This window comes from Lactuca serriola, chromosome 8 (genome assembly GCF_051521515.1).
Source record: "Lactuca serriola cultivar US96UC23 chromosome 8, Lser_US96UC23_V15, whole genome shotgun sequence".
NCBI classification, from domain to species: Eukaryota; Viridiplantae; Streptophyta; class Magnoliopsida; order Asterales; family Asteraceae; genus Lactuca; species Lactuca serriola.
In genome coordinates this window covers 24313003-24325980 of record NC_136415.1, presented here as the reverse complement: position 1 = coordinate 24325980, position 12978 = coordinate 24313003, and the positions used below count along the sequence as shown (strand labels likewise).

General features: G+C 32.5%; 1 protein-coding gene and 1 pseudogene across 1 annotated transcript; one reads left to right on the top strand and one right to left on the bottom strand.

Annotated features, from left to right (window-relative positions):
• The first annotated feature begins 2891 nt into the window (after positions 1-2891).
• On the top strand, positions 2892-4205 carry LOC145070885 (dirigent protein 24 pseudogene; annotated as a pseudogene).
• Positions 4206-6364: 2159 nt separating this feature from the next.
• LOC145069738 (uncharacterized) lies at positions 6365-8088 on the bottom strand. The gene is made up of 2 exons (XM_079016691.1): positions 7402-8088; positions 6365-7331 (listed from the first exon to the last, which is right to left on the bottom strand). The coding sequence occupies exons 1-2, from the start codon at positions 8086-8088 to the stop codon at positions 6585-6587; spliced, it is 1434 nt and encodes a 477-aa protein (XP_078872817.1). The 3' UTR covers positions 6365-6584.
• Between the last annotated feature and the right edge of the window lie 4890 nt (positions 8089-12978).

The window sequence follows — 12978 nt, the reverse complement described above, 5'->3', positions numbered from 1 at the left end:
GATATCGGTAAATACATCGATACATACTGATTTTTCATACAGTTAAACAAATAATATTATATGTACACCTAAAATATTGTATTCTTAGACAATAATGTTAAGATATGAGAAATTTATTGACTGATAGTGACTATCAATTGTAAGATGAATTCATTCATTTGTCTTTATCCAAATGCTTGAAAGTTTATTTTTAATAATTTAGATGTTCACTTGAGTGTTGCCTCTTGCATTGCTCAAGATACAATAAGAGACAGATAATACTTAATAAAATTTTCATTGCAATTCGTAGATATTTAATTATGTCGCATATCTCTTGAATGCATTGTTTTCGTGATCCTGAAAGTCGATCGAGTTAGACCATCCAATCAAAGTCACCAAAGTCATAGACTACGAATTTGTAATCCCCCAACAATGGCTTATTTTCGGCCACAACTTTTTAACCGACAAACATTTACATAATATATGTAATGCTGGTTAAATTGTTAACTCGCAAAAGTGCATAAAATCGATTCTAAATCCATACGTCGTCAATGGAAATTATTTGTGGTTGCCAACTGATTCGAAAGTAACAAGTTGAGCTAAAATGTTAACTCTAATGTGAACCAGTTTGTTCATATTGTTGAAAAATTAGTCGTAATGGAGCTACTATCCAAAAAACAACTGAATGAAGAATCTTTCACCTTCGTAAGAAGCAAACCTACAAGAAGCTCAACTCGGTGAAATTCGCCCCCTCACTACCCGCACATGCCTTCTCCACTTTAAAACCAAGCCTATTTTTTAGAATCTTCAACATATAAAGTTTTGAGAATTGAATAGCTAATAACCTTGGCTCAATCTACTATTCATTCCAAAAATTCGTCTTGAATCTTATTACCAATTTTTCCAATCATCAAATTCTCAATTTGAAAATAATATTTAAACTATTAATAAAAAATTATATGAGTCAAGATGGTCCTTAATATTATTTCAATCTAATTGTTTTTGTTAATAATTATGATTGAAACGGAACAAAATGATATATAGTTTAAACATATAAATATAGGAGCCACATATCTTATATATGATTCAAATATTAAAACAAAATATGTAAATGTGACATACTTATTTGTTTTGTATATACTCGTCGAACAATGTCTCTACAACCAAAATATAGTTAGTATTTAACGATTAACCTTCATGTTAGGACGTCCGACTTACACTTTTTCACTACTTTGTGCTTTTTCCAATAACAATATATAAATGGGTCATCATGCTAACTTTTTTCCCTGATTGCATTAGTCGTTATGTAAAACCACAAGCCTAACCTTTTTCCATAACAATATATAAACGGGTCATCATACTTTTATACTTTTTAATTATATATTTACAAAAGAAAAATCATATTAATAGTGTGTTTAACTACATTAATTTTTCGAAACTACATTATATTTGTCTTATTTAAACCAAGGTACAATTTTTTTCATCGTTAAGTCTTGAATATATAAATATACCGAATATATAATAATATCTTAACTGATAAAGTGTTGTTGATGTAAATATTGTTTGTTTTTTTTGAACCGAATGCGTTGACTGAATCTAGATAAATGACTATTTTAGCTTTCTATTTAAAATATAAATTATCATTTATTTAATAAGTGTTATAAAATATAAGTGTATAATATCAAATTAAATAAGTAAAAAAATTAAATTAACGTAATAAATAACTTAAATTTACTATTTAGTTTTTAAATAAGTTCAACTAATAAAAAATAAATCCAAATAATTGTTATACAACACAAATAATGTATACAGCACAACCAAATCAAATACAATCCACCTATTGCAAACCATGAAAATAATTGGAAATATTGACACCGAGTTAGTTAACACTTAACACCAAATGTGAATTGATTGATTGAAAAAAAAAATTAATGATTATAAACCATAAAATAACTATTTGTGAACCTCATTGAAGCAAATGAAACAATACAACCGTAAAACCAAATTACATTGGAATCATAAAATGGTAATAACGGAACCATAAAATTAATTATAAACCTCATTGAAGCAAATTTACAGTGAAGCACATGATTTCAAAACCATAAAACCAATAGTCAAAATGCAAATTGTATGATGTCCAAATAAAAATTTGTTGTGAACTTAATGAAATGAAGCAGCAAATTGTAAAATTTCAATAACACAAACTATGATAAGATTATGAGAAGAACGATGTATAAAATAGGAGAATATGAAGCTTCAATGTTGATTGGGTTGGAAGAGAAAATGCTGATGGGAAAAACAAATGATAGAACGTGGGTGATAGGATGAGAGACGAGGAGGGTAAAATGGAATAAACACGTCTGAATACATAAACTCATCACATCTCCAGTACTTCATTGATTCAAATGTGTTATATTCATTAAGTAAAAAAGAAATAGGTATATATATCTGATCTAGTATATTAAATCGAGTATATTAAATTTCACATTCATTCGTTAAGTCCATTAAATAAAAAAGAACCACACACCTAAAGTTAACTAAATCATAAATAACAGTTTATTTAGATTGCAAGATGTTGTATATGTTGTAATTACAAGATTTTACAAATAATGAACAATAAAATTTAAATATGTTAATTGATTAATTTTTTTTGTTTTAATATGTTATTAGAAAATACTACTGTATTATATATCTTAATTAATAATTAGCATGCCTTTTTCCTTTTTCGATTATTTATTAACGTATACAAACTTTTAAGTAGGCAACATACATATGGTTATTAAAGTAGTTGTTGACCCAAAACAAAGCACCCACCATTTGTGAAACAAAACAACTCCATCCATCTCATCAACTCCATCACACGACACTATATATGCCCCCATATGCACACACTCCTCTTCATCAACTACACACATCTTCCCTTTCCAACAAAAAACAACACCACCCAAATGGCGATTCTCAAGTTATCCGCTTCTACCATTCTCAAAACTACAATTTGTATCTTCTTGCTAGCCATTTCTTTAGAATGTTCTAGTGGGGCCCGAATTCTCATAGATACAACAGACGATGACATAACATCTATCGCCCCAGCGATCCCACTTCCTACTAATCAGCCCGAAACGACTAGTGGCCCAATAGACGAGGATGACACCCCTGACGAAGACCAAACACCAACACTACCAAGTGGTCAGATTCCTGCCACTGTTGCACCTGCGCCAGTAGTGGGACCCATTGTCCCGCTACCAACTAAAGTAGCGCCTACTGTGGCAGCGCCAGTGGCCACTCCTGTTGGCGTAGGCGCTACACCAACAGGAAGGTCAGGTGCCGGTGCTGTTGTAGCTGGTGGTGCCACCATAGGTGCAGAACACCCGACTTTGAGTTTCTTTATGCATGATGTCATGGGAGGGTCTCATGCTACAAGCAGGGTGGTCACCGGAATCATAGCCAGTTCAAACGCTAACGCTGTTCCATTCTCAACACCTAACAGCCAAGTGTTCCCCATCACCGGTGGAGTCCCGTTGAACAACATCAACGGTATAGTCAACAACAACAACCTCCCGTTCTTAGCCGGTTTCAATGGCAACAACCCCAACAATCCAAACTCCAACACCGTTCTCCAAAACACCGGGAACAACAACGTTGTCAATGGAGGAAACAACCAACCATTCGTTACAGCCGGTCAACTGCCAGCTGGCATAACACTTGAACAACTCATGTTCGGGTCAATCACTGTTATTGACAATGAGTTAACCGAAGGTCATGAGCTCGGGACAGGTGTCATCGGTCAAGGTCAAGGTTTTTATCTTGCAAGCTCATTGGATGGAAGTAGTCATACGTTTGCACTCACGACATTGTTTCATGGTAGTGATCATGAGGTTGATGATACGATTAGCTTTTTTGGGGTTCATCGGACAGCTTCTGAGATATCACATATTGCGGTGATTGGTGGGACCGGGAAGTATGAGGAGGCTAAAGGGTATGCGACCATTGAGAGTTTGCCACAGGTGGATGAACATACTACCGATGGTGTCGAAACCATTGTCCATGTTAATGTCTACCTTACTACCGTATAGATGTCTGTGGCCTTTGTTAAGTTTGTGTTATATGATTCTAGGTTGTGCTTGTAGCACTTTATGTTTCATTTGTTGTATTCTGGAGTGATTTGTAATCAAAACGTGTATTTGTCGATTTTCAAAATTTATCATATTGAGCATAGTTTTTATCTATTTTACCTCCAACTGAAATAAAACTAACGAAATATATAATTAAATTGCGAGATGAAAAAGAGTGAATATCAACATCATGTATCAACTCTACAAAAGAATTTCTAAATCTTGATAATTATTAACGATTTATGTTAGGTAAGTTCATTAAAGGTAGACAAGAATATTATAATTAATATCATTATGAATGTTTTGAAGAGAAAAGCCTTGGAAGTGATAGTTTTGATTACCATTTGGATGATCAGAGGTTTTCGGTGGTTTTCTAATCTTCTAATTTCCTAGAAATAGTACAAGTGAAAAAATGTGATCACTTCTTTTGAATAGGAATAAAAACATTAGAGTAGATTTCTTTTACAAAAAGATTAGAGTAGATTGGACTTGGTTGTTACAAAACCCATTGTTTTATCTTCTTTTGTAACTATTCTATAACTTTTTGCTAGTTGGTTTTTATTACGAATTAACGGTTTTATTGATATATTTTTTTTATTTCTAAAATATAATTAAATTAAAGGTAAAGCTACTATGAAGCTAGATTAATTAAATGTGAACACTCAATTTGAGAAAGTTTCTCTTTAACATAAAGATTATACTATACATACACATCACATATCAAATCAACATTCTTACACCTTGTTATGTGAGTGTAAGGGGAATGTTGGAAGGGGAAACATAGTAAGGATATGGAAAGAGAAAGAAGAAAAGATAGATGTATTGTCGGCTTTAAGGGGAGAGATAAATTTCTTTTTCAAATGACGTTTTACCCTTAGTTAGGTTTAATTAGCTTCATCAGAGAAAGAAGATGAATGAGAGAAAACAATGTTCGATGGAGTGAAGAATAGGTTCTAGGAGAATGAAAATAAATATGTTGTGAGAATGAAAATGATGAACAATAGTTTGATGGTATGAAGTCGCAAATAGATAAATAAGTCATTTTGTTGTTTTCCCTTTAAATCTACCGAAAATTGGACCAATAAATTATTGTGTAAAATAGCTAAGATACACCTTTATGCACTCTTAAAGGGATAATGACTTAAAAGGGTAATATATTATTTGATTTGTACATATTTAGTCATTGATTTTTATTTTCGTCCACATTTACCCCTTCAACTTGTTAAGTTGTACACATTTAGTCCTTATGACCGGCTACTCTAGGTTAACCGGTAAAAATGACTTAATAGGGTAATATATTTCTCATTTTGTACACATTTAGTCCTTAATATTTTTGTACACATTTAGTCCTTAATATTTTTTTTTTGTTGCGAAATAAGTCATTTTTGTTTTTGTACTCATTCAGTACTTATGAATGATTTTTTTTAGGTTTTTCTCGCGACATCTTACGTGAGATAGCCATATGGTGGTGAGATAGGTTGAGGTGGTCCTGCTATATACTGTAGGCCAAGATACCTAGTGCGGGTCGGCTGTAAGCCATATGCACGGAGGCTCGAGAAGAGCGGTTGGGTTAAGGAGGCATGCTGACAAACCCTGAGTATTCTAGTCCGATGACTGATTGGACCTGTTGCATGTTGGCATTCCAGTCCGATGACTGATTTGGCCAAGGTATTCCAACCTGATGAGTGTGGGCCCGTTATGCATGATAATACGTTTGTTGTATCGAGTATTTTGGGAGAAACTCACTAAACTTTATGCTTACCCAGTTGTTTATGTTTTCAGGTTCTATCGTTGATCGTGGGAAGACGAAAACATGATTGTACACATTCATCAATAGTATTGAGGATTCCACGTTTCTTATATTACTCTGATTTTCGATAAATGTATTTTGGAATAAACGTTTTTTCTTAATAATAAATTTATAATCAGGGACTTTTGCCTTATTTAAAAATGAAAATTTTTTGTTGTGAAAATGAGACGTTACACATAAACATTAACAACCCCACAGATTTCATCAATGATTGTCCCATTTTCATAAGTACTGAATGGGTATAAAAACAAAAATGACTTATTTTGAAACAAAAAAATATTAAGGAATAAATGTGTACAAAAATATTAAGGACTAAATGTGTACAAAATGGGAAATATATTACCCTATTAAGTCATTTTTTCCGACTAACCTGAAGTAACTGATCATAAGGACTGAATGTGTACAATTTAACAAGTTGAAGGGGAAAAATGTAGACGAAAAAAAAACTCAGTGACCAAATGTATGTAAATCAAAAAATATATTACTTCATTATCCCACTCTTAAACTATAAAAGTATAGTTGTATTACACTCTTAAACTATATGCAAACCAAACATACACCTTTATGCACTCTCAAATCTACAAAAATGACAATGATATTTGTTGATATACACTCTTAAACTATATGCAAATCAATCTCTATAATCATACCCTATATTTTCTTTAAAAGAATGAAAATAATATTCAAAAAGCAACCAGCTCTAATGCAAGCTCATTGAACAAAAAAGCTTCAATCTCTACAACAATGGAATCCACTTCCTCCCCCAACTCTTCTAACCATGGTTCCTTCCCCACAGCCTTCTCAGATAAGTCAGCGTTAACACTGACTTCCTTTCCTTCACTAACTACCATTTTCCACAGTTCTTCTTCAATGGCGTCCCTCCTCAAAATGCTACTCATTTTTCTCTTCAAAAGCTTCGAGTATACTATAAATTCCACATGTTGTCTGAGAATCTCTGATAACCCTAATTTTATACGATCAAACAACAACCGCCTATCCGCCTTATTCCACGACTCTTGCTTCCCGTATTTCTTCTCTAATGTTTCAAAAATCAAGGGGCTCACAATGTGTTCGACGGAATGCCATCTTTCGAAACTTTCAATTTCATCGAGCACGTTGACAAGGTACGAAAATTCTTGACTTTCTTTTGGTCCGAAGCATCTTTTGGTTTCGGCAGCATCCTCGTCACTTGATGTGAGGATTTCAGGTTTAGATTGGTTTTCTTCCGATTCTGATTTCAGAATCTGAAGTTTCAAATACAAACCATGGAGATCAGTGCTAAATTTATCACCGTATTCATCGATTGATAAATTGTCTGGTTCCAGGACTGAATTTGGACTCGGATGATGAGCTTCAGTCGTGTTGCTTCCATGTTCATTATCGATATCGATGCAATTTAAAGACGTGAATCTGTCTTCACATGGTGAATCCTGCAAAATATGCGACGACATATGTTTAGCTTCAGAAAAGAAAACCATAATGAAAAGCAGCAAGTATTACCTGTTCAAAAGAAACATCCAAAGAACAGGGAAAACATCCTTCTTTTGCAGAATCGTTGCATTCTGCTTTCTCATCTATTTGTTTGATCCCTTCATCACCAAAAGAAAACTCAACATCCTCAGAATTTGTTAACACATTGTTGTGTTGTCTCCCAGAGGTGAATCCCAAATCATGTTTAGACACTTTCTTGAGCTTTTTATTTGGAAGAGAAGAGATGTTAAATCGTTTATATACCAATTTGGTGGCAGATTTATCTTTCCAATCTTGTGTTCCTAATTCTAATCTCTGCTTTGACTCAAGACCTGCCATTGAAGGCACCTCACTATGATCACAAACCCGTATACCAGACCAAATTTCTTGACAAACTTTGGGCCTTTTTGATCTTTCTAAAAGCTGCTTCTTGAATTCCCACCCAAAAGTAGTACTTCTGTTCTCAAGATACCTTAAAGAAACAACCTTACTTGAATCATTTAATGTTGAATTCGGCTTCTTTAATATCTCCCGATTCTTTTGCTTAACTTTACTCCATCTTCTTCCTCGTGAACCTACAGAAGCAGATTTCTGGAGATAGTTCTCAGACAACACTCTTTTTGGTCCAGAAACTGGCTGTTGCTTCAATGGCACCTCATGAAGACCCATTAACTTTGCAATGACACTTGGATTGTTGTTTCTTTCAGTTCTTATCATCTTCAACAGCTTCGTATCTCTATGCAGAAATTGTATCGATAACAAGGCAAAGTGATTATCTGCTGCTGAGAAGGAAAAATACAGAGAAAACGTCATCATGAGAGCATCATAATTAAAGAAGATTATTATATGCAGGAAGTAAGTAAACCCACATTCATGTTTAGAAAAAAAAACACAATCATTCAATACGCACTTCACCAAACCAAATGAAAGATTGAAACACATCAGTTTATGAAAATCATAATTGATAATTAATCGAATTCACTGTTCACATGTGGTTCAAGAACTGGAAATGATGTTGAATCAATGAAATCATACCTTATGGGATTGATTCGACTTATCGAACTAACAGAACAATGAGTTTGTGATCATCAAAGATTTTGATTTGTAATTAACCTTGATTATGAAACTAAACGAATCCCGAGAGGATTGATGAAAATCCCCCGAATGATTACTGATTTCAGGATCCTGAAAACGCGAAAGATTTCGATGAATCGAGGTTAAGAAGGTGGAGTTATTATGACAGATAAATGATATTACGATAAAGAAGAATGAAATGAATAAAACGGTGGCTAAATTGAATTGATATGAGAGAGAAATTAGGGTTTATCATTAATTGTAGGTTTGAATTTATTTGATTACATCACTGGCATAATTTTCTAGAGGAAATCCTTAGCATGCTTCGGATTTTGGAGTTTTCTTGTAAGAATGAAATCACATTTTTACACGTATATGAAATATATTTCAAAAGAAACCCCTGTATAATTCAACCTGGCTTGTAAGACCCTTCTATACTATTGTATAAAGGATAAACTCATGTTTACAACATGACTATTGATTTGTCTTATTTAGATCGATATTCTTTTCTTTTTTCATACAAAAAGTCTCGGTTTCATTTGGTAAAAGACAGGTTGACGTCCTTTAGTCGGATCATCAACATGCACGCCATGGTATAGCAATATTAAATTGCTTACAATTGTATATTACTGAAAAATAAAATTATGCAACGTATTTGATATTAGATATATGTACTTTACAAAAGGTTTAATGTTGTTGTATTTTATTGAAATTTTAAACATGTTTGCATGGTAAATAATTTTCTATTGTCGTATTAACTAAAATGTGGATGAGATCGCACGATATTCGTAAATAATTGTTAAGAAGTATTAGGCTACGTGAATGATAGAATATTAAACAAACAATATAATACTTTACATGGTCGGCGCCAACTGGGCCCATCACTTTTAATTCCACTATACAAATGAAAACAACATAGGTTTCTTTTTACTATAAACAAAATCCACTATAACATAAAGTTTGAAAAAAACGTCCCATTACCAAACTCACTACCCCCCCCCCCCCCCTCCATTTTTTCTAAACCTTAGCATTATCATCAAGACAACTGTTAACAAAAATATTTTAAGGTTGATCACCTTCAAATGTGTGTGGTCTCTTCACTCTAATCTCTAGTTTAATCTTCTTTAGAGTAAATTACAGAAATGCTACTTGTGGTTTGATCGAATTTTCAATTTTGGTCCTTAAATTTAAAATTTGATAAGTTACATCTTATGGTCTTTTCATATATATATATATATATATATATATATATATATATATATATATATATATATATATATATATATATAGGTGGGTTCAATTGAGAAAATAAAAAAGGTTGAGAATGAGGGAATCATTCTCAGCCACTCATTTTATTCAAGCATAAAAAGACACAGTGGCAAACTTGTAAATATGAGAACAACCTTTAATATCAAATACGTATCTGTAGTTCAAACTCATTCATCGTTCATCATCCAAATTTCTTCTCAAACTTTCAACAATCATCCAAATTTCTTCGATTAAACCATCATCAATCCATTTTTTTGATCGGGTAAAGTTGTAAAGGGGATACGAAGCAGATGATGGCGAGAGGAAAACGAGAAGCGAATCGATAAACGAACACAGCGGGATTTGCAGCAACCCTTCGTTCACCTCCCGTCGTCGGCAGCAAAGGAGACCAAGGTGAAGATTCTCTGGTGCTCGTCTTTGTCTGATTAAGGGGGAGAAGCACGGAGGTTCGTCGCCCGACTCGCAAACCGAGATGGTCTCCGTGGTTTTGGCTAGACCAAAGGAGGAGGTGTTTGGTTTTGCTAGGAGATTGCGATCGGAAAGAAGCCAGAAGCAAGGGTTTGGTTTTGCTAAGAGATTGGGTCGGACGTCCGCTGCCTCTCATTTGCTTCCTGCCGGCGAGAAATGAAGAGAGAGGGAGGCGAGGGAAGATGGCATCGGTGTTAGTGGGTCAACGAGCCAAGGGATAAAGGGAAACCGAGGTTCCAATCGACGGAAATAGTCTAGAAGATGGTGGCTTTTGGCTGTGGTAATCGACGGGAAGTGCTGAAGGATCTCGATGGGGCAGTTGCTAGGGGTGTGTATGGGGCGGTTTGGTTAGGTTATTGGTCAAAACCGAACCATAACCATTATGATTGGTTAATGCATTTTGATAGCCATTGAGTATGGTTAATATTGGTTATGGTTAATGGTTTTTGTCGGTTGACGGTTTTGGTTAATGGTTAATATTGGTTAACCATAATGTTCAAAATAATATAAATGACAAAAATATATTGACATAAAAAATGAAAACGGAATACGAAAAAGTCCTCGACGCCAATGTTTGTAACCTAGCTTATAGTAATAAAAAAAAGGAATGTGTACATTTGATACTCAGAGTGTGATAACACATAGTCACATTAAAAATCAAAAACATTCAATAAAAATATAAAACTTTTAAAAAAATTGACATTAATAATTTCATATATTTATAATTAATATTAATATTAAAATAAAGTCAAACATTCATACACGTTCAATGCGATTAAATCAAAAACTATAAAATAAAATAGCCAAACATTTATATTATGTGTTATCTGGATAAAAAAAAAATTCAAAACACTCATATATATTCAATGTGATTAAGTCAAAAAATCCTTCGAATAGGTCTATAAAGTCAAAACGATCTTTGATTATGATTAACGGTGTGAGAATCATTCATTTAGGATTATGAGTGTGAAGATTAAACTAATTGTGAATAATGTTTACAAAGTGTAGAATTAGCCGATTATGAATTACAACATTAATGAATAATCTAACTATTGGCATGATTGGAAGATTGCGTGTGTCTGCATGATCAACATTTGATGGTTTGATTGTTCGTTCGTCTCCTGATAAGTGAGGATTAATTAATTATATTTTGGAATTTTAATGGGTCTTAAATAAGTTTTACTATATTATTTTATAATTTATATATAATATATAATTTTTTTTATATTAAAATATAAAGTTAGCGGTTCAGTTAATAATGGTTCGGTTAACCTATAAAACCATAATCGAACCGTTAGTTATTGGTTAACAAAAATTAGAAACCGAATCAACGGTTTTTAAAATGGTTCGGTTATTATGGTTCGGTTGTATCGGTTAATTTGGTTTTGGTTCGGTTTTTCGGTTATTATGCTCACCCTAGCAGTTGCTGCTTCAATTGGTACGGTCCTCTTCTCGTTTCTTTTAGTTTGATTGTAAATCAGCTAGGTGGGTGTTTGGGTGATCGATGTTCAACGGGTGAGTAGATGGGGGAAAAGGATTTGATCAGGTTTGGTGTATTCATCATGAACAGATGGAGAAATGGGTTTGACTGGAAATCAACGATAACGAAGGGAGTTTGGTTTGTTTCATTTGACAGGAAAGAAAACAGATGACAATGATTTCATGGATGTTTGTTTGCTATTGTTTAATCTTGTTTGGATAGAAATGTATGGTGTGTTTGGTTGGATCATTTGACAGGAAAGTCTGTATGTTATTCATATGTGAATAACATATAAAAATTATATGTATTTGTGAAAAATACATTATAATATTCATATGTGAATATACTGTGTAATATTCATATGTGAATATACTGTGTAATATTCATAAGTGAATATATCATCTAATATTCACAAATGAATATACTATGTAATATTCACATGTGATATATCATGTAATACTCTGTAATATTCAGATATGAAAATATTATCTAATATTCATAAAAGAATATACCATCTAATATTCACAAGTGAATATACTATGTAATATTCATAAGTGAATGCATCGTCTAATATTTAAATATGAACATACTATGTTTATTACATGCTATATTCATATATGAATGATACTTAAATTGTAAAAAAAAATAAAATAAAAAATTAATCATAGTTTTTTATTCATAAATGAATAACGAATGTACTGTAGTAAAAACCTGATTCATTTTTATTCACTTATGAATAACGATAGTTGAAAATATAAAAAAGATAAATTTTTTATTTTATCTTAAAACTATATCAATATGAATGTCTATTTGTAGAGAATAAAAAATCATGAATTTTGGTATATTTAAAATCATTTTTCGATAAAAATAGCTTCTTAAAAATTAAAAAAAAAAACAAAAAACTATGTTTTCTGTATATATTAAGGTAATGATTAGCATAGTTTAAGGAAATATGTTTTGTTGGAAAACACATGTCTATTCCTTTCTCATTTCTGTTGGTACGATGGAGGCTTTTGCGGCAAAAATAAATGAGTGGCTGAGAATGATTCCCCATTCTCAACCTTTTTTTTTTCTCAATTGACCCCTCCCCCCTCTCTCTCTCTCTCTCTCTCTCTATATATATATATATATATATATATATATATATATATATATATACACACTAGGCGAATGCCCGCGCGTTGCGCAGAAACACCTATATAGTTGAAGTCTTTACAAATATATGATTTTTTAAATATAACAATAACGTTGTTGTTAAATTTGATATAATAATTTGTATATACTAAATTGATATAATATATTGATTATTTTGAATT